The sequence below is a fragment of the Stylophora pistillata genome, chromosome 8, assembly GCF_964205215.1.
Source record: "Stylophora pistillata chromosome 8, jaStyPist1.2, whole genome shotgun sequence".
Classification (NCBI taxonomy): domain Eukaryota; kingdom Metazoa; phylum Cnidaria; class Anthozoa; order Scleractinia; family Pocilloporidae; genus Stylophora; species Stylophora pistillata.
Genome location: NC_142526.1, coordinates 26,633,205 through 26,654,582, shown reverse-complemented (window position 1 = coordinate 26,654,582; position 21,378 = coordinate 26,633,205). Strand labels below are relative to the sequence as shown.

The following is a 21,378-nucleotide window of genomic DNA, read 5'->3' as shown; positions in this document are numbered from 1 at the left end:
TTCATTGTCACTTTTATCACCAATTGATTCACAGCCACGGTTTTTCTAAATATCACGGCATCTCCATTGCGTAGTTTGAAGTAATACGTAAACGCAGCGCTCTCGAAACCGAAAGTTGGAAAATATCTGCAAAGTATTTTCCCATCAAATTTTAAGCTTTCCGTCAAAGATAATTTATGCATGTGCTCTTTATGAATAGCCAAAACAAGAGAGATCTGAAACAATGAATCTCAAAATATTTTGTGCAAATAATCAACATGTTACTTCGATAAACGGTGAATTGAAATTTGTGTACTTCTCACAAACAAAAAAAAACATTTCAGACGCTTGAATCGACATTGCCTTTATTCACACCGCGTCATTATCAGCATAATTTTATGATTAAATTTGTCCAGAAATATCATTGCCGTCTGTCTGCGTTTTTCACTTATTAGAGCGCTTGATCGTTACTCCTGTATTTAACAAAGCAAATTCGTTTTAATACCTAATTCAATAGACTAGCCATTTGCGTTTTGTATTACGTCTATTACGCGCTTATCGAAAAAAAAGCAAATAAGAATAAATTTGATACAAACCCCTTCTACGAATCTCCGCTTGCGATGTAGAGGGCCCTTTTCGAGTGGGCCTTTTTTTAGGGCCGTGTAAATACGATAAAACTATAATGTCGCTTCTGCCATAAATTTTTTAACTTTTCGTCGATTCAGCTGTAAGATAGAAAAGAGGGTTGACTCATTTTCAAATCTTGAAGATGAAAGAAAGTTTTTTCGGATATAATACCGCGATAAAGTAAAACCAATGAAAAGCACATCGTGAAATATCACGTGAAAAATCCTGCCATTTATGTGCCGGTATGCTGCGTGCGCATCGTTAGGGGCCCTCATGACGTCACGTCCTCTCTCCTGTCATTCAAACACGTGCTGACTATAGATGGCTGCTAGTGTGTGAAAAGCATTCACCGTCGGCAAGCTGAAAAGGCGGTAATTTTCTACAACGTCAAACTTCGTCAGGCAAGCCTCAGCAACACGTGGAAGTTTACAAACAATTTCAGAGGCTTTGGAATTTTTCTCCAAGGCGGCATGGTGTCATAGAAAGTGTTTTGGCGCTGTTGAATGGCGCAAACTGTCCGGGTCCATGCAAGCAACCGTGGAACAAGCGATAGTCGCCTACAACATCCCAATAAGGTGCCTACATCGAACACGGAACACGCTAATCATCATTTTAAATTTCCCTCAACGGGCGGAGATTTCTTCCCCGAAACGAGATACCGCGAGAATGGTTCTACTAGCGCACTAGTCTCGCAAAATCAAGATATTTTGGAAGAGTTACACGAATATATTCAGGGTGCTGAAGATCCGACTGACAACAATAATAAGGCAAATTCCTTGCCCAACAAAATGGCGACGTCCAACTCAAGTGGAACGAACCAACCAACGGCGAACGCTAATGGATTTCAAATGTCCATGAATTCATCTTCGGGACTACCAAACAAGAGCGGACCGCTAGGTTTGGGAATGCCCGCCTCCGTTCAACTAAACAATCAACTTTCGTCAATTCTCGACCCAGGAAGTACCTCGGCAAGCCCGGTCGTGCCGTCTAGAAATCTTAGTGAATCGAATCCTAATCCCGCAAATATGAAACTTCTGGCATCAAATCAACCAAGTTTATCACCACAAACCCGGTACAATGAATTCAACTCGAGACAGGAAATGCTACTGCGAGGCTATCAAGAAGTTCCCATCGCACCTAGAGCGCCGAACTCAACCGAACAATATGGCTCCCAACAAAGGTTCATGTCTGCGCAGAGTGAAAATCAACTCAAACGAGGGTTAAATTCCCAACCAACAAGCGCTTTTCATCCAAATTATTACACTCAGAAATCGAGTGCGCCTCAAGCTGGGCAAAGAGCGCCCAACTCGCAACCAGATGAGAGAAACATGATCACAAATCAGCATTTTCAGTGGCAGAATAGACTGCAGACGACGAACCATTGTTCGTCGAATTTACCAACAAATACTTCACCCGGCCCGCCGATGAGTCGTGCACAATTGCAGGTAAGAGGGGATTACTACCGTCTAGAGATTGTTTACATTTTTAGGTATTTTAAGGCGTTCGCCGTTCATTTGTGGGAGATTGTAGGGGTAACTAGTCGCCCAGTAAAAGCAGACGTGCGTTTGAAATATTTATCATCAGAATATTCATAATGGCGGACTTGAATTTTGAGCGAGGGCGATCGTATTTCACAAACGGAATAAAAACCGATTCGAAGCGAGCATTAGTGCTCCGAAAGAAGTGAGTTTCGATTTTGTAACGTACGAGTTCGAGCCGGCGAAGATATTTTTTGTGTACAGTTTTCTATACAATTTAAACTTGGTTCACCACCTGTGAAATTTATCTACCTGCTCGTCTGATTGGCTGTGTAAGTGTCAATTTATAAATAAATGCAGACAGCTTCAGACATAGATCACTCATTGGCCTCCAGGGGATTAATCTGGAGAACATTTTATTGACCTTTCTTTGTAGAAATGTGAAGGGTTACTGTGTCTTTGTCCTGTTGCCTTTCATTGTCTGTCTAAAGTGCTTTTGTTGTTACATCTCATTTTGTTTGATTTTCATGTACAGCTTAAATTTAAAATTGAGTTATTGTTCCAAACAGTGCAAGACATTTCAAGGCAGTCGTATCTTATTTAAATAACTACTGTACCATATGATTATGGTGATATGAACTTCTTGCTTTTTCCTCCTTGCAATGAACTTGTTTCAATTTCAATCTAGGTAGCTTGTTAGGTCTTTGGATTTTTGATCAAGCCAGTGATATTCAAAGCTTCCAAGACAGTAGTCCAGTTTTAGAATAGGTGGCTATTAGGCTGAATTTCAATCACATTGTTGTCTCAAAGTACCTTAGAATACTGCAGTAATTGTTTTTCATCCTTGAGTTCCTTGCACACAGGCTACAATTTGTGTTTCTGCTTTCTTAACTATCTTGAGCTCTGTTACCCCTTTTTGCTTGATTAACAATGCTCTCAATAGTCTTTCTCAATGTACAGGCCAATATACAAGTACAATATTTTCTGTGTGAAATGTCACAATATAGATGAACTTTCTTGTTTTGTCCCAGTGAAAAGGAAGTAGCAATTTCAAGTAATACCAAATGAGGGCACAGTTTACACATTAACCAAGGCTTATCTTTTTCTTTACTTAGAGAGATTCACTGGTCACTCACATTAGATATTCCTTTAGTTAAATTATTATGGCCATGATTTTTAGTTTTATGCTAAGTTAGTCTACCTTGATGTTTAAAATTACAAGTAACTTTCCAAAAAGGACCAGGTATTTAGCACTTTAGGGGGTGTGATATATATATAGATTGTTGCATATTTTGATTGGGGACTTTTTCATGGAGCAAGTTTGGTTTTTCCATCCTAATGAATTCTTGAGTGTCAAGGGAAGGATTTTCATGATGTTTCAAATCCATTACAGTGTTGCTAAGTTCTGCATGCTTTAAAATGCAATTACAGGATGTTGGTTGTTGCTACTGAAACAAGTGCACTTACCTTTGTAGCAGTTGGTTACCATCTGCTAGGAATATGAAAACCAGTCCTTGCTTATCTATTTACATTTCCACATAAATGCTTGTAGATTGACCTAAAATTTTTCTTGAGCAAAATTTTTTAATTAGTTTTACTTTTAGTTCCCTTATGTATGTAAGATTTATCAAGATTTTTAGCTCAGGGCAGACGTTAAGAGTAAAGTTTGTTTGAAAACTTGAGAGTAAATTTAACTTTCAAATCTTTCGCCCACAATAGTATCCAAAAAAAAAAATCTTACAAAGTATTTAAACAGAGTACCACAAATAAATGCATGCAGGGTTACCACTTTTGCAATCTGTACTTATAAATGGAAGTTCTTCCATGATTGTCTTTGTAAAGAGAAAGATATCTGAAGTGAAGTTCCTCTTTTAGTTTTGTTTGCATATGACTTTGGATTTGTTGATTTGACTACAATTTTGAACCAGGGCCTAGTTAAGAAGTTTAGCACAAGTAATTCCAATTTTAGATCGGCAAACAGCTGGTGTCATAAAGTTATGTGTTTTGTCTGAGTGGTATGTTTACATCCTTTTCTTGGTTTTCATATGCGTAGGTGTTCAGCTGTGTTCTAACCTGGGCATAGCTTTCTCTGAAGGAGAAGCTAAGCAGTGTAAACTGTACATGACATGCTACTCGAGAGGAGTATGAGAGCAATAGTAATACAGTTATCCCTATTTTGCTATAACATGTATTTCTTTTTTTTTTTTTTGCTTAAAACTCAAATATTGATGTGAGATAGTATTTATGATGACCTTGAGGGCATGGTGTTTTGGTCTAATATTCATCTTTCCTTAATAAAGCTTTTATTTCACAGACATTAAGTAAATTGGTAATGTGGCCAAAAAAGGGAGTTTTTAGGGAAAAAAAGCATTAGAGATCAGCTTGCAATATTGTTCGATTAGAGAAGTGGTGAAAAGAAAACAAGAATCTACTTATTTACAGTGTTTGATCTTACACAGTGAATTCTCAGTTCTGGCAGTGAAGGAAAATAAAAAAGCCAGCGTTAAGAATTGATAATAGGCAGCCTGAGTACAATGTTTTCAAGATATAAAATACAGTCAAAAGTTAACAGTTCTTAGTCCCAAGGCTCAATACAACTTTTTGGTTCGCACACTTTGGTTTAAAGTGCTAATTTAAAAAACCAAGACCTTAGAGTTGACACAAAAGGGTTAGAGGGCATCAAAGTTAGTTTTATTCTTCTTTCAGTTGCTGTCCATATCTCAAAAACGTCTCTGCTTATAAGTTTTACAAAGTTGATGCCAAATCACTTTAGAATATAATGCAATGTAGGTTTAGCTATTTTATTTAAGTAAAATGTTCCTGAAATTCCCCAAAATAGATATGTTTTATTTGCGTTTGAAACCCTTCATGATGGCCAATTTTTATCATCATCTCAGTTGCTAAAACCAAACAATCTTGCTATACCCCCCACTGGCACAGCACCACAGTTTTGTGTAGAAAATTACCCCCTTTATTCAGATAGGTATCAGAGTACAATAAAAGGTTGTCACTAAGCACTGGCTGCTGGCAAAATTTGCTGGATGAAAAAGCTGCAATCACTGGCTGAACTTTTGGCCAGCAATTGCTGGTTAAAGCACAGCAGATACTTCAGAGGTTATGCCCTTACAATCATTTGCCACCTTTGAGCCTCCTCACTTGAATTTTGCTGGCAGTGTAATTTTTATAGCTTCAACCCTAACAATGTGGTGAAAAAAGAACATTGAATATTGGTAATTTAAGCTCCATTTCTTTTGCTCTTATTGTAGTTAGCTGAAGATGTTGAAAGTAAAAGTGTGATTAAGTTTTCTAAGAGCGAACAAATTTTCTTTCTCAAAAAGCGATTTTGACGTTAAAGAAAGTGCTGCAATACATTATCCCTACTGTTTTTACAAGTGAACTGTGTCTTAGCCAGATAGGGCCATGTCAGGCTCAGAGTTAACTGTAAGCCATACTGAATTTGAATGTACAAAGGAAACTCTTTGTTTTGAACTAGGGCTTGGTTGTTTGATTTGCCAATAACACTACCCAGCAGATGAGTGTCAACAAAACAAGGAAAGCAATTTATCCTGTTGATAGGATTATCCACCCTTTAAACAACCGGGGCCAGAAGTTTAACTCCATGTTGGAAACTAAATTCAGCTCAAGAAAAATCAAATCCACTACGTCCAATTTTCAGGGCCATGAGCAATTATAGCTTTCTGGCAAATGATTGTTCAGTCCATGAGATTCATGCATTGTTTCAAGAGCCACTGCTAAGTAAGTAGTTTTATTTGAGCTAGGCAAGATGATGGTTTGATTCAGATACAAAATATAGAATTATTTCAGTTTTGTTTTGTTTCAGATGACAAACTGAATCAGCCAAAATAGACACAGCTTAACAAAAAAACAAGTCACCTGATTGCAAAATATTTTATCGCAATAATATGAGTTGAGGTTGATTTAAGATAGGTTCTCTTCAGAACCAATGCATTTCATTGATGAAATTTTTTGAGCCATGCAGTTGTTTTAGGGCATCAGATTGTAGTTAATTTCAGTATCTGAACTGATTCTTTGTCGTCAAAGAAAAGTTCTTTTTGCTATCATGTTACCTGTAACACTCTTAGCATGCATGTACATGTTATGAATACCAATAACTTCTCCAATATGTGGGTGGCCAGTAACTTTAGAAACCATTAAAAGTTTTGTGAATTGGTGGAGAATAAATTTTAATTTTTCTTTTAATGCATTTCCATAAAGAGGTTTTTTAAAAACTTCTTGAGTGTGGCAGATGTTTGTTTTAAAAAGTCAATCAATTCTGAGAAAACATGTTTGTTCTCTTGGTGATGAAACATCTGAAGTTGAGCATACCACAAAATTGCCATTTCTCAACACTAAATATTGACTCAATTCTCTCTGAAAAACCTCAGGCAAACTTAATCAGGGATTAATTTGGATATTTCAACAAAGTTGAAATGGTAAATTGGCCACCGTAATGATTACAAAAGCTGACGTTTTGAGTGTTAGCCCTTCATCGGAGCGAATCAATCAGGGATTGGTTAGTTACACAAAATTTTGCAGAGAAATGCCCAGTAGACAAATATTCCAAATTTTCCAAGTTCCGATTCAGAACTTCAGGTTATGCCTGACTTAAGATATTTTGTCAAGTAGAGAACCAACATCATTTTAAGGGGTGCTTAACAGTATTACCAAAAACAGGTTGAAGAGGTTTAAGAACTTACCCAGTAGAAATTTCTGGAAAATTTCTAACTGTAAAATCTACATTGTAATTCATTCAAGATTGTCTCAGCCAGGGGGCATTTTAACCAAACATGCAAATGATCTTTTTATCATCCAAAACACATTGCAGTATCATACATGTATGCTTTAAAAAATTATCTAAGTTATTGAAATTTATCTGAAAACATATCCTTTTTTTTTTTTTTTTTTGGAAACAAAACAAAACAATCACATAATTTGGATATATCAACAAAGTTGAAATGGTAAATTGGCCACCGTAATGATTGCAAAAGCTGACGTTTCGAGCGTTAGCCCTTCTCCCCAAACAGTTTCTTTCAAAACTATCAGCCTTTATTCAAAACAATCACATACACTGTAAGTAATTTGGTCTTGGTGCTATCCACCAGGAAAATTAGATTTGTGTGACAGAAGTTTTTACTGTTTTGCCTTTTGCTTATTTTTAATTTGTTTAATTTTTTTTTCTTTAGACAATGTTTTTGTTATAAGGCATCTTTTGATTCGCTCTGTTCACCCTCTTTCAACCCTTTGGCAATCCTTTTAGTGCCTTCAACCTTAGAACCTCTGAGAGTGACTGGCTCCTAATTTCTCCCCACGGTATTACGTTTGAATCAAATGCAAAGGAGATAAGAATAAATAAAATCATCACCTATTTTTTTATGCTCCTTATGGTCAAACAAAGTCTGAACTCTCCTCAGCATTACCAGAGAAAATATAACGAGAACAATGTGAAGAATATAAATACTAATTGTAGGGTGTAAACTTAATTAAGGTATCAAAGAATGATGAAATTCTACCCAGTTTAGTCCAGTGTATGCATTGTTGTCAAATAAGTACTACTTTAAAACTTCTTGTCTGAAGTAGTGAAATAATTTGACAGTGATTTCTCATACAGCCTTAGACTTGAGCTCTGTGTTCATACACTAATAGAAAAATATATAACCCCTCTTCACTATTATTGCAGCAACAGGGACTTCCTCAGCAACAGTCTCCTTACATGATGATGGGTGGTTCGCAACAACAACAACCACAACAACATCAACCACAGTCCCAACAAGCTGGCCCCCAGCAGTCATATGCATCATACGTGATGCAGCAACAGCAGCAACAAGGAATGAAGGCAGGAGCTTTGCCACAGTCTCAGCAATACTATGGCAACATGCCCATGGGTAGGCAGGTTGTTGGCCAAGCAAATCTCTCAGGACACCCACAACGTATGGCAAATCAAATGCAGACACCTCCACAAGACTTTTCAAACTTTCAGCAACAGCAAATGCAACATAGATTTCCCCAAGTAAGTGAAATTGTTATTTTCTATTGTAAGTGTGATCTTCAAAAGTACTTAAGGATTTAATCAGTAAAACTTTTTAATTGTATAGTCTGATTGTGCTATACCAAGCAGACATCAAATCGACAACCTGCTTAATCCTATATTATACCCCAACATCAATGTCCATATTCTTCATTCTCTTTAATGTACAATTTCCTTTGGTACTGGCAAGAAGACCTCTTAAACAACTAGAGCTTCTTTGGTAAACTATCATTTCCTTTGTTCCCATGATCTTAATGAATGATTCAGCAGAGTTACTGTTTTAGGAGATATTAGTTGCTGGTCACTCTTTGGGTTTACAGAGTAGAAAATGGCAAGTGTCATAAAAAACAATCAAAATTTAGAGCTTTTTCCCCCACTTTTTTTTGGTGCATTTCTATTGCATTTATTTTATCATCTTTTGTTGACATTTGCTCCTCACCTCTAGCCTCAGTTTCAACAGCAAATGTCTTACATGGCTCAACAGCAACAAAGACAACTGCAGCAACCATCTTATCCACAACCTCCAACTGGAATGCCACGGATGCCGTCCTCCCATCCACAACCAATCCTCCCCAAACCAGCCTCGGGCGACTTGTTTGGCAGCTCTACGGGTATGAGATACCCCAGCAGTAATGTAGGAGACAATCTTCCAGGTCCAGATTTTCCCTCCAGCAGAATAGCTGATCAACAGCAGCATGGAATTCCATCAGCATCTCAATCATATGGCAACACATCAATGGGTCGTATGGGTTCTTCTTCAGAGATGTTGGCTAAATATGGAAGCAGTCAAGGGGCATACCAGCGCAGTAATCCTCCAGCTTTTCCAGTGTCTCTTCACTCCCGGCACACACCTTCTCCCAACATCACTTTGGGCTCACCCATGAGAGGTGTAGCTGATGGTAAGTATCGATTTAAATTACCGTAAAAACCCTGTGGATAATGCTGCACCCTGAATTTAGCAGCTCAAATTTTGGAAAAAAGTTTTTTGAAAGAAATCCAAAAGCGAGTCTTGAGAAGTCTTCTTCATCCACTGTTCATCGAATGCAAACTCACTATTAACCTTGCAACAGAAAATACTTCAAAGTCTTACCCACAATTTTAACACTTTAATATAATGAACATTGTTTCTACCAACTTTGACATAGATTGATCTTTTTCTGGTATTTGTTGAGAGAAATTTCTTTATTCAACACAGTTTTTCCATAGATTTTTGCATTACAACAAGAACGTGAGTGAAGCATTCAGAGTTTAGTAACCAGGCATTAGATTGGACGCGTTAACAAAATTTGGCATTGACATTCCCAACACCTTTTTCAAATGTTACCGCAGGTAAGCTGCACCCCCAATTTCTAGCAACGATTTTTGGACAAAAGGTGCGACTTATCCGCGGGTTTTTACAGTAACCACTTGCACCCTAACGCTTGTTCAGTGTTTGGAAAATGTATTCTCCACACTGTCCTCTTTACAATTCCTATGGTACTGACAAGGAGAATTTGATTGGCAATCAAGAACTTCTGAAATTGGAGATCAACAGTAGTTGGTTGTCAAATCTCAGAGAGGACTGACTTAATAATCCTCCAAATCTGGTTGTATTAGTTGACAGAATAACACTTATAACTGTACTTACCCTAATATGAGTGTCAATAGTAAACATGAAATGTGATGAAAATGGAAGTCACATTTTCCTATTGAGTTGTCAGCATACTTTTGGTATCTGTATGCACACACATGTAATAGAGGTGTCCTTCAGATAAATTTTTTGAATCTTGAAATTGAATCTTTAGGCATAAGATAAATAATCACATATCCTATGTTACAAGGTTAAAAGAAACTATATATATAAATTACAGAGAAAGTCAGATAAAAATTATAAGACTAGATTATGTTTAAAAATTAAGCGGTTGACAAACGTGTTTTTTAACCTATCAGTGTTAATTTTAGGATGGTGACTTGTCTCTTTCCTCAGATTGTACTTGGTTGATTTCTTTTTTGGCATTTTAGCTCTTAAAGGGTGTATTGTATTATTAAAAAAATTCTTGAAGATACGTGTGTCTTGTTGATCTAACAATTCATAGACATTAATGTGTTCGGATGTATACTTGGGCTTATAACATCGATCTAAGAAACATTGGATTGTTGTTAATTCGGAATTTACAGCGCCAAATACGGGCAGCCCGTATAATATATTTGGTAGAACCAGATTTAGAAACAGATAGTCTACTTTGGCCTGATTGTACCCTTCTTTCCTTAAAGATCTTAAAATGAACAGGCATTTGTTTGCTTTGATTAGTTTTTCCCGAATGTGTTATAAACCTACTTTAAAATTCATTTTACTTTAGTAATGAGAATGAAAGTTTGGAACTAGGGCTGTAGTGTGCAAAATACAGGATAACTACTAATGTAGCACCAGCTAAAGATAGGTGTGACCCTTGTGTTATCCACTCGTCACACAACCAGAACCCAAGTTATTCAGCTAAAAAGAGTCAACCTTATGTTTAATTTTCCCCCAATTTTGATTTGAAGGAACTTCTCCTTCAGGTGGTATGCCCAATTTTGGTACAGACAGCCCGACATCCACAGGAAGTATGCCCACTTATCCTCCTGGCAAAATGCCTCCTCCTTTTGGAATGGCAGGAACCCCAATGTCAGCTGCGGGAGTATCTGGCAACAGCCTACCTCCAGCTAGTGTGGGAAGCTCTACAGCTGGATCAGCTGTGGGTGGAACAGCTGCTGCAGCTGCTGCTGCCGCTGTTCTTGAAGCTGCTAACTCTGGACCAAGATATCCCGGAGCAGCACAGGGTCCTGGTCCTCCCTATGTCAGTCCTCAGGAGATGATGTTGAGCAGTAAAGGATCAGAGAACATGCCTGCTTCAGCAATGTCCCCTATGCAGTTAGGGTCTATGATGGGTGCAAACGTTCAAACAGGTTAGCCTCAATTTTGTGACTATCTACATTGTAATGGTTTCATGAGTAAATGATTGTTTAACACCTCTGATATCAATACAAGACTAAGGAAGAAAAAGAAAAAAATAAGGAGCTGCAATTCTAGGGTTAATAGAGCAACTTTCAATTGAGTGTCGAAAGTAATCCTAGAATACTTTGATTTTGCTTTACTTTGCTCTGTGATTGTTACAGAAACCTTGTGCCACTTTCTCCACCAATTGGACACAAAATTTAAACCAATCACAACTTGGTCGCCAGTGTTTCCTGTGCTTTTGGGAGTTGGGTTGTTTTTACTTTAAGTTCTCATTGGCCCTTAAAGGTCTTTTCCTTTCTTCTGATTGGCAGTTGTGATAACTTTTGTTTTGGTTTTATGACACTTGATAGAACAGTGCACTATGCAGAAAGCTTATTGTGGGATCAAACTATATTTGATTTCTGATCCAACAGTTTTTGCTCTTTTACAGTAGCTATTCTATGTTTAGTCTGATAAACATAATGTTGAATGATTCTGTGTGATCATTTTAATAAGGGGCTTTAGAATTGAATTTACACTAATTTATACACGACTTTAATAGAAATGGAGTTCTTTTCTAAACCTTCTGATCTTGCCTCCTCATAGGCCGTGTACCATCTCCAACACTTAATGAACTTCCAACGGCAGAGGATGTAGAAGCCATGATTGAATCGATGAGGGCAGAAGAAGCTGGACTTCCTACTGAAAATGACAACCAACAGCAGCCACCCTCTCAAGGTTCTGCTCCTCCATCTGTTGCATCGCTACCTACACCTGTGGCATCATCTCCATCACAGCCACAAGGAACCCCTGTAAATGGTAAGATTGTTAAATTTTAAGCATATGTACATGTAGTTTCATACATAAAGGTTGCCTCAGTGCAGAGGATCTTTATAGTGGGAGCTTCTGTAAGTTGTGGTAACCACTCATTTTTGTACGCTGTATTCCCATGGAAAAACTTTGTTTTTATACAAGTACCAGAAGAGATTGTCTTGAATGAAGGTAACACTGCCCTTAAAGTGCACCTAAACCCAAAATTTTTTTTTTCGCTTAACAAAATAAGCTTATTTTTTGGAGTATTTCTGTGCAAAAATTTTTAATTTGCTCAAATCTTTAATTTTCTGTGCCCAGTCAAAATAGGGAAATCGGCCGCCATCTTGCCCCACAACCGAGTTTAAAGAGGAATGGCTCTAGCGGGTAATGTGACGTAAAATCGAGAACATGAAAGTCAGCATTTCACACATTTTCACTTGTTTGGGAAGGTTGTTGTCAATATTGTCCGAAATATGCCGACTAGGTGTGTTGTATGAGGAATCTATGAAGCGCTCTTGCAAATTTTGCACATTGCTACATCCTTCTACAACACACTTAGTCAGAATATTTAGGACAATATCAACTACAACCTTCCCAAACAAGTGAAATGTGTGAAATGCAGACTTTCGTGTTCTCGATTTGACGACACATTACCCGCTAGAGCCATTCCTCTTTAAACTTGGTCGTGGGGCAAGATGGCAGCCGATTTTCCCTATTTTGACTGGGCACTGAAAATTGAAGATTTGAGCAAATAAAAAACTTTTTGCTCAGAAATACTCCAAAAAATACGCTTATTTCGTTAAGCAAAAAAAATTTTTGGGTTTAGGTGCACTTTAAGATTATAACTGTGCTTACTGCACCATGCTGTTGGATGCAATTTTTTTGTGTGTATGGAGTGCAGTTTTCTTTGTTTATACATCCAGATGTGCATGTAGTTGGGTGGCACTCTCTGTACATCGTGTCCAGCTCAGCATCTGTCTGTTTCTCTGGATCCCACCCCACCCACCTCCCCCTGGAGTTTATATAATTAGTTTCAAGGTTTAATGTTGATCCAACATTTTGGGGGGGGGAGGGGGGGCTACAACTGTCTCAACAAGTAGGTCCAAAAGTGTAATGAGCTGCTAGATTGAGGATGAATCTTGTTCCAAGAAAAAACTTAATGCCTGAAACTGACTGCAGCTGAGGGGGAGGAATATATGGAGTGTGCCAACAGCCTATTGAGAAGAAGAAAGGCCTGTTGAGTAACTCTAGCCGTGGTTGTAACAACAACTGAACAAATGTGTTTGTTGCTTTTAAGGCCCAAATAGTAACACAGATTCGCGTGAACTTACAAGTTCCACTTTGGACTTGACCCCTGCTGTGGAAAAAGGGGATTCCCCTCCGTCTGCCCCATCATCACCTCTATCAAATTTTTCTGGCCTTTCTCCTGGAGTGTCTCCTTCAGGAGTTTCCATTACATCATCATTTGGTAATGCTGAGATTGACTTGGATGAAATCAACCCTTCACTTCCAAACAATTCCATCTCAATGGTTAGTCGGTATCTGTCATCTTTTGTTTTGTTTGCCACCTTGTGTGTACAGGGAAGAGGTAACTGGACAATAATGGTCAATTATTTTTGTACTCATACTAACATTGGATTATGTTTGAAGTACACAATATAAAAAGGTTTTTTCATGTTTTTCTGAGAAGTGTGAATTATGTTTTACAAAAATTTTGTGAGAAAAACTTAGCAGAACCATTTAAAGATTTTTGAAATCCTGTTTATAGCATTTGGCAAAATACATTGTGTTTGCAAGGCATCAATTCAAAGAGTGAAGAATTCCACCTTTGTGCATAGAATCCTCTAGCTGATTTTGATGCCCTGAGCTCCTTTTTATGCACACAGAGAGAATATACTGCCACTTCACACTCAACCCTGCAAATACATTTTATAATACACCTCAGTACACACCTTCATACTAAGGTCTGCTTATTTTCTCTTCAAAATCACAACTGCAGTCGATTTTGATTAATTTGTGTTTTAATTGTTAGTCATCATACCAGTTTCCATCATCCAGACAGAACCAACAGCAATATGAAAAGGTAAGCATTTTCTAGTTCACTTTAGTTTACTGATTTTTTTGGTCATTAAAATTTTGTGGCATCTACTTCTAATGAAGTTCACCACTAGGAGCTTGGCAGTGATTCTTGTTCAGCAATCATTGTTACAATTGTGAGCTCCTGTGGAACATGGGATCTGTGTTTGGATTGGATCTTGGTTGTGGAAGCAGTGACGTGTAATCCTGAGCAATTCACTCCAATTGTGTCAAGCAATCCCCCAGCCCACCCACCCTCAGATTTTTCCTTCCACTGATCGAACATTCTAAGGGTGCCTCAAATTGGAGGCTCATTGCTGGGCTTTCAAGGCTCCAGTCATAGGAGTTGTATCCTATCTGTGGACAGGTGAGACACAGTGGAAGCTCCCATAATAACCCAAGCACCCTCCTTCCATGCATGTGAGAAAATGGGAAACACTAGATGTCATCAAAATTAAATACTTTACTTTACCTTTCATTTCTTTGATACCTGTTGTATGATTTCGTTAACTCTTTCAGTTATCCAAGTTGTATGAACTCTCTGATGAACCAGAGAGGAAAGAGTTTCTCAATAAGTATCAAGCTTTCATGAACAGTCAAGGTAATGAATGTGTGGTCACCTTAAGTATAATTTGGATATATCAACAAAGTTGAAATGGTAAATTGGCCGCCGTAACGATTACAAAAGCTGACGTTTCGAGCGTTAGCCCTTCGTCGGAGCGAATAGAGGAATTGTGGGTTGTGTGTGCTTTTAAAGGCAGAAAATAACGTAGCTCCAATAACGTAGCTCCATTTTCTGCCTTTAAAAGCACACACAACCCACAATTCCTCTCTTCGCTCCGACGAAGGGCTAACACTCGAAACGTGAGCTTTTCTAATCGTTGCGGCGGCCAATTTACCATTACAACTTTGTTGATATATCCAAATTGTTTCGTTAACCCCACCGACGCAGCCCCAAAATGTTTCTTTAGAAACTATCAGCCTTTATTCACCTTAAGTATCTATGTACTCTTGAAAACTAATGGAAAACACGACTATTGGTGCCCCTATTTCATCAGTGGGCAATGAAGTGAAGTTTGAATGACGGGGTTAAGTTTCTAGTGAAAGTTTGGTGCTGCATTAGTGGAGGGTATTGCAAGATAATTTGTTTTTATCAATTGAGTTGATGAATAATTGTGAATTATAAGGAAATCAAATATGTGAACTGCCTCCCATGTGAGGGCTCTCAGGAACTCATTTCAACCTTGGTGGTAGGAAAGTTTGTGTCACACAATGTTTCCTCGCGGTCCCTAAATCCTGTCACTACTTTAACTTTTTAGACCCAAGCACCAGCATTGCTATTCTCCATACTGTTCTCTATACATTTCCTTTGGTACTGAAAAGGAGAATTTGTTTTATAATCAAAGCTTCTTAGGGTGATGACCATTTCCTTTATTCCCATGACGTTTACGTAAGGATAGGGTTCGTACGGGTCCTGGAAAACCTGGAAAGTCCGGGAATTTTATTTTGACATTTTCCATTTCCAAGACTGGAAAGTCCTGGAAAAAGACCACAGGGTCTGGATAGTCCTGGAAATTTGATTAAATCAAGCAATAAAGTTTTCAAAATTTACGTTATAAGAAATGTGTATAGACCATAAGGAGGAGAATTGATTTTGAAATCTCGGGAATGACAGGGTTAAAGGTCAAATTAGAGTCCTGGAAAGATCAATCTGAGCCTGAAAAAGTCCTGGAAATTCGTTAAAATTTGTTTCTGAAAAAGGGTGCGAACCCTGAAGGAGAAATTAGAAGCCAATCTTTCTTAGGAGTTGAAGGGTTTGGATTTCTGTTTATTACTGTTTTTATTGTTAATAGGTACACAAATCACCCAAGTTCCGCTCGTGATGAGGCAGCCGCTGGATCTCTTTAAATTCTACACTGTTGTCCAGGAAAGAGGTGGTTTACAGGAAGTGAGTTCCGTTAAACCGTAGCTTTTTGATGACGGTTTTATTATTATTTATTACTGCCGTGCTAACGTGATTGTCAAGTGGTGGTAACAGAGACTAGAACTGATAATACCCCACTCTGCTCAGTGGTCAATTGCTTGCAGCGAAATTATTGTGGGGGAAAATTGTATAAGAATGTGCAGTGGGTTGAGAGTCTTACATCCAGCAAACGCCAGCATTCAATCGAAGAGCTGAAGAGTTATACCTTTTTTGTTTGGTTTTTCATTACAGTCGATACTAATTCCCTTCTTGAAAGTCCTTATCTCCATCAATCATGCGTGTATTTGCGTACTCATTGCGTGTACATTTGAATCAGTGTTCTTCCACGCGACAGCACGCTAGACGTAATTTTTTTGTTCTTTGTATCAGGTGGTCAAGAGAAAACTCTGGCAGGAAGTTTTAGAGGCTATGAATCTTCCAACAGACAACCCGAATGTTGTGAACCATCTTCGTAGTCAGTACTCCAGATATCTGTTGTCTTACGAGATGAAATTCAGTAAAGGTAACTCCATTGACGACATTAAAATCAATCTTCTGGAAGGTTCAGGTATTCCGCCACCCAACGCAACAGTCACTTGCTCAGAGGCAATTATACCAACCAACAGTTTAACGCAGACCTCGAGAGCAGCAGACACCACGCCAGTTCACGGATCCTACAGCTCAATGACAAATGACTCTGTTTCTAATTTACCTCCAAGCTATAACGTGAAGGACGGATACCCTGAGCCCAGTTATGATAGCGGCAAAATGTATTCAGAATTTAGAGAAAGTTCTGGCAGTTTTCCAATTAACCCTCCCACGCCTTCCAGTCCATTTGGAATGCCCCAATACTCCTACGGTGGAGAGAGAAGGAGCAGTATTTCAAGTCACCCTCAAAGTGGAGGGCTTCCCCCTTACATAATGTCGCAGCGTAACATGTATCAGGGCCCTTCGTCCCTGTCGCAGTTCTATCAGCAGTCCAACTCACAAGCAAGCCACCCAGCGACGAACTACCAGCATGCACAGTACCAGCAGCGGTCAAGCCCGTCATTGATGGGATCTCTGGCATCACCTCATTCCATGATGCCCAATGCGAGCCCTCAAGATAAGATGCATTCATTGTGGGGTTCTCAGTACAGCCCATCAGCAGAACCTGAACACATTGTAGACTACCCCCCTGGGGCGCACAACAGACTTCCGCGTTCCTCTAGCGGGCCTCAATCCCAGTACTCCCCTGCACCACCGTATGGCTCTTACGCAGGCCGCCAAAACCAGTATTCAGCAACGCCACCATATCGCCCTAGTCCTTCGCCATCTCCTTCGTCGAGACAGCCTATGGCACAGGCGCCGCCGCTCCAGGCTTTGCCAAAAATGAAGTATCCTGTGCAACAAACGGCACATCCACCGTCGCAACAGCAGCAACACCAACAACAACAAACTCACACGTCATCTGTGAAGAGAGAGATGCCTTTTCCAAATGACTGTGTCGAGGCCACAAGGCCTGTATTTACGAAGAAGCGCAAACTCACTTCCAGAGATTTGGGTACGTTTTGTTTTATTTGTTTTGTCTTACCCGACACAAACATCAAGGGAAAGAGTAGAGTAAAGCGCCTTTGATGCTTCCTTTCCCTACTATTGCTATCTGCAATAGGTTATTTTGTGGAGGTGCGGTGGCCTAATGGTTGGTGCGCTCGACACCGGATCGAGTGGTCCGGGTTCGAGCCCCGGCCGGGAACATTGTGTTGTGTTCTTATGCAAGACACTTTACTCTCACAGTGCCTCTCTTCACCTAGGTGTTTAAATGGGTACCGGCAAATTTAATGCTGGGGGGTAACCCTGCGATGGACTAGCATCCCATCCAGAAGGGGGGGGGGGGAGTAGAAATACTCCTAGTCGCTTCATGCTACAGAAACCGGAGTTTAAGTGCCGGCCTGATGGGCCTCTGGCTCGTAAACAGACTTTACTTTAATAGGTAATTTTGGTCATTGTCTTTCGCGAAAATGATTCTCGAAAACTCAGGGGAGATATCAGTTTTCCTCCAATACTTTTTGATGTTTTTTTTTTTTCTTTTTAATTGTTTTAAATTGATGATGGTGATAATTTTACAGTATCCTTATGAACGCCTTTTACCCCTCGGGGACGTTTGATTGACGCAGTGTTTTACCACAGTTGGCAGTAATATCGCAATATCACTGACTAATTTGCCGTTGTCGATGATAGTGTAGACAACGCTACTCGCTTCAACGTGTCACGCAATGCCTTTATCATTGAAAGAATTGTTTTATTTGCCGTCGATGTTGTGGTTAAAAAAAAAAAAAACGGAACAAAACAAATCGACAGTGGTTTGGCGTGTTCTGTACTCTTATCAACAACGATTTTCGTTATCACAGCGGTCAAGATGTTATGGCGCCGAGCGAGTCCGCCAACTGAAGCTGTTAAAAACGTTTTTATTTCTTTTCTAGGCCCCGTTGAAGCATGGAGGGTAATGATGTCTTTGAAATCCGGCTTGTTATCAGAGGCAACCTGGGCACTAGATACCCTTAACATTCTGCTCTATGACGACAACACGGTGCTGTATTTCATGTTATCCCAACTGCCGGGTCTCTTGGATAACCTTATCGATCACTTCCGACGTTATTTGATTGACATTTTTGATACATTTGTCGAGAGTGAGATCAGCGTTGGTTCGGTGGTTTTACAAATTGCGCGAAAGGAGGAAGACGAAGAAAAGATTGAAAAGTTAAACAGAGCCGCCAAAAATAGTTTTACCGCTCTCTTGATAGCATCCACGTTTGATATTCCGAAAGATGGATTTCAAAGCGGATCCGGCGACTGGCTCATGGGAGGCGGAGACACCACTCGTCATATTCAAACACACCTCGACTTCAAAACGAGACCAGAATACTCGACCAAGGTAATTCATTGCAGAGGAGAAACTGATTGCAGCGAAGATGTAATTCTTTCCGAAACTGAGGAGAATTGTGAAGGGGAAGTAAAAGCTGAGAACGAGAAAACAAGTCGGACTGAAAATGACGATGAGAATTCATCAGTTGAGTGTAAAGATGACAATTGTTGTGCAAACGAAATCAAATGCGGTGGGAATTTTAGTAAACTGAAAACCAATCTATCCTCTCCTGTGGTAGAGGAGGGCGAATCAAAAGCTGACTTTGTTGTTAAAAAGGAGAAAGAACCATCACAGGAGAAATTAAAAACTCGAGAAAATGATAAGTGCAACAGAGTGAGCGAAGTAGAACAGTTTACCGCGCGGTTAAAAAAGGAACTGGACTTAGACCTAGATTCTGACGAGGAGGATACAGAATCGGACGCTTATATTCAATCAGTTGTTAGTAAAATAAACGTGAAACAGGATGCAGTTGTTGAAGAGCAGTCGTGCGGCAAGGAAGATGCACCTTTGTGCTTAAGAACTGAGAGCCAGGACGCCGTGTCGCGGCGCTGCCTTTGTGTGTCTAACATTCTCCGTGGACTTTCCTTTGTTCCGGGAAACGACGCTGAAATGTCGCGCCACGCAGGATTGTTACTAATCGTTGGCCGGCTGTTACTTCTTCATCATAAACACTCCAAACGGGTTCCCTACCGGCATTCCTATCTTCAGGATGAGATCGAGGTGGAGTGTCCAAGCGACGATCGTCACGACTGGTGGTGGTACTGCTTGGAAGGTCTGCGTGAGAACGCTTTGGTGATAACGGCCAATGTAGCCGGCCAGTTGGACTTGTCTCTGTATCCCGAGGCCATCAGTCTTCCTCTGTTGGATGGGCTGCTCCACTGGTTCGTCTGTCCGTCGGCTGCTGCTCAGGATCCAATGCCTACAGCCACTCCAGGTACTTCCCTGTCCCCCAGACAGCTGGTTCTAGAGGCGTTGGCAAAGATGAGCATCCTGGAGTCTAACGTCGACATAATTCTTTCCACTCCGCCGTTGACGCGGGTGGACGAATTGTACACCATGTTGGTTCGACTTGTTGGCGAGAGAGACAATCCAGTGACTCGTGAACTTGCGCTAGTCTTGCTGTCCAACCTGGCACAAGGAGAGAATTCCTTCGTTGGTTTCGGCGACAGCAAGGCGTGCATTTCAATGTTGTTGGAATTTATCGAAGATGCAGCGTCCAGCATGAGCGCATATTCGTCAGGTAGTGCCCTGGCACAGGCCGGCTTTCATTCGGAGAGCTTTTGCGGTACGAGTGTGGACATGTTACGCCGGGCTGCTTCGACGCTAGTGTGCTTGGCACGCATACGCTCAAACCGTGCTCTCTTCTTACCGTTTCAACAGCGGATCTTAAGGCTCTCTGTTTTGCGGGTTCTGGACAGTACAATCACCAATCATTTGGCGGAGATACTCTTCTATTTGTCCAGGTGAAATGCGGCGCATGCGTCCTCCGTCCGTGGCGTTGTTGGCCTGGATTCCGCTTTTGTTTTGTTTTTGATTTTTGTAATGGTGAAGCAATAAGAAACAATTCTTGTTCTCCAAGAACATGTGAGAAGTTTTCGGTTGTCATTTGTATATGTAGTTGTGGCCAAGCCAGTGTAAAATGACTCGAAAGTTGTCTCGTCGTGGCGATAATTTGCTCTATATTAAAATCATGGTTTTATTTTTTTCTTTTGTTGCATTAATATTTGTTCCTTACTTAAGCATTTCTCACTCGAAAGAAAGCGGGATAATCAAATTTTCACTGAATTATCCGTTTTCCATGTTTTGTTTGTTTATGTTTGGTTAAAAATCATGTTTCGTACTTCATGTAATAAGGACAACTTTCGTCTTGTGCCATCAGTATTGTTGGTAGTACAGGGGTGCAATACCGACATCTATCTCCAGATATTAACCAGCTGTATAACCATTGTATGATATGTAAAGTTGAGTCCGTCTACAATATATTAAGTATTTCTGAAAAAAGAGTTTTTTGTAGATTTGACAAACAAGCAAGGAAGCTAAATTTTACATTTTTGCTATCCCTGTAGAGGTAACGTAAGGAGAGGTCAGGTATTGTTTGATATGAAAAATTACGTGTAAAAAAAGGGCCTCGTAAGATAAGTATGTATTAAAGTGTTTCATTAGGTAGAATATATGTTGAAAGGAGATATTAAAATGACAGTTTTTCAGAGCTTAGTCTGTATTTCTGAGTACTCGCCCGTTTATTAAGCTTACTCACAGATAAACACCAATGTGCTTGACTGCAAGTGTTTTGAAGTCGAAAAGTAACAGTCCACCAAGTGTGATCTTTTAGACGAGGGCTGTTACCAGTCTTTTCACGCACCTGATTCTCTTAGGAGGACCTTTGCTTGGGCTGACAGAACGTCAGTCATTGATATGACAACATCTCTTTCCGAGCCAACCTCATTCCGAAGCCAAAACTACCCTCAGGATTTTTTTGCTTTCTTTACAGCACTTTACGTATTCCTACTCTATTCACTTACACACTTGTTTGAC

General features: G+C 39.7%; 1 protein-coding gene across 2 annotated transcripts; it reads left to right on the top strand.

The window, feature by feature from the left end:
* Positions 1-398: 398 nt before the first annotated feature.
* LOC111333575 (AT-rich interactive domain-containing protein 1B) lies at positions 399-21,052 on the top strand. 2 transcript variants are annotated; one of them, XM_022939181.2, is made up of 11 exons: positions 399-2,051; positions 7,783-8,112; positions 8,576-9,029; positions 10,669-11,055; positions 11,693-11,905; positions 13,197-13,429; positions 13,932-13,982; positions 14,495-14,576; positions 15,829-15,923; positions 16,329-17,481; positions 18,401-21,052. In XM_022939181.2, exons 1-11 carry the CDS (start codon positions 1,110-1,112, stop codon positions 20,308-20,310), a joined length of 5,850 nt encoding a protein of 1,949 aa, XP_022794916.1. In that variant the 5' UTR covers positions 399-1,109; the 3' UTR covers positions 20,311-21,052. The 2 variants fall into 2 exon arrangements, with proteins under 2 accessions (XP_022794916.1, XP_022794915.1); XM_022939180.2 differs by having other exon boundaries at positions 10,654-11,055.
* The last annotated feature ends 326 nt before the right edge of the window (positions 21,053-21,378 follow it).

What these genes read in the sequence shown, in the direction of transcription:
- LOC111333575 (XM_022939180.2), top strand. Translation starts at nt 1,110, where the DNA reads ATGGCGCAAACTGTCCGGGTCCATGCAAGCAACCGTGGAACAAGCGAT. An exon ending in CATGAGAGGTGTAGCTGATG is followed by an intron (nt 9,030 to 10,653) that starts GTAAGTATCGAT and finishes TTTGATTTGAAG; the next exon opens with GAACTTCTCCTTCAGGTGGT. An exon ending in CAAACAATTCCATCTCAATG is followed by an intron (nt 13,430 to 13,931) that starts GTTAGTCGGTAT and finishes TTTAATTGTTAG; the next exon opens with TCATCATACCAGTTTCCATC.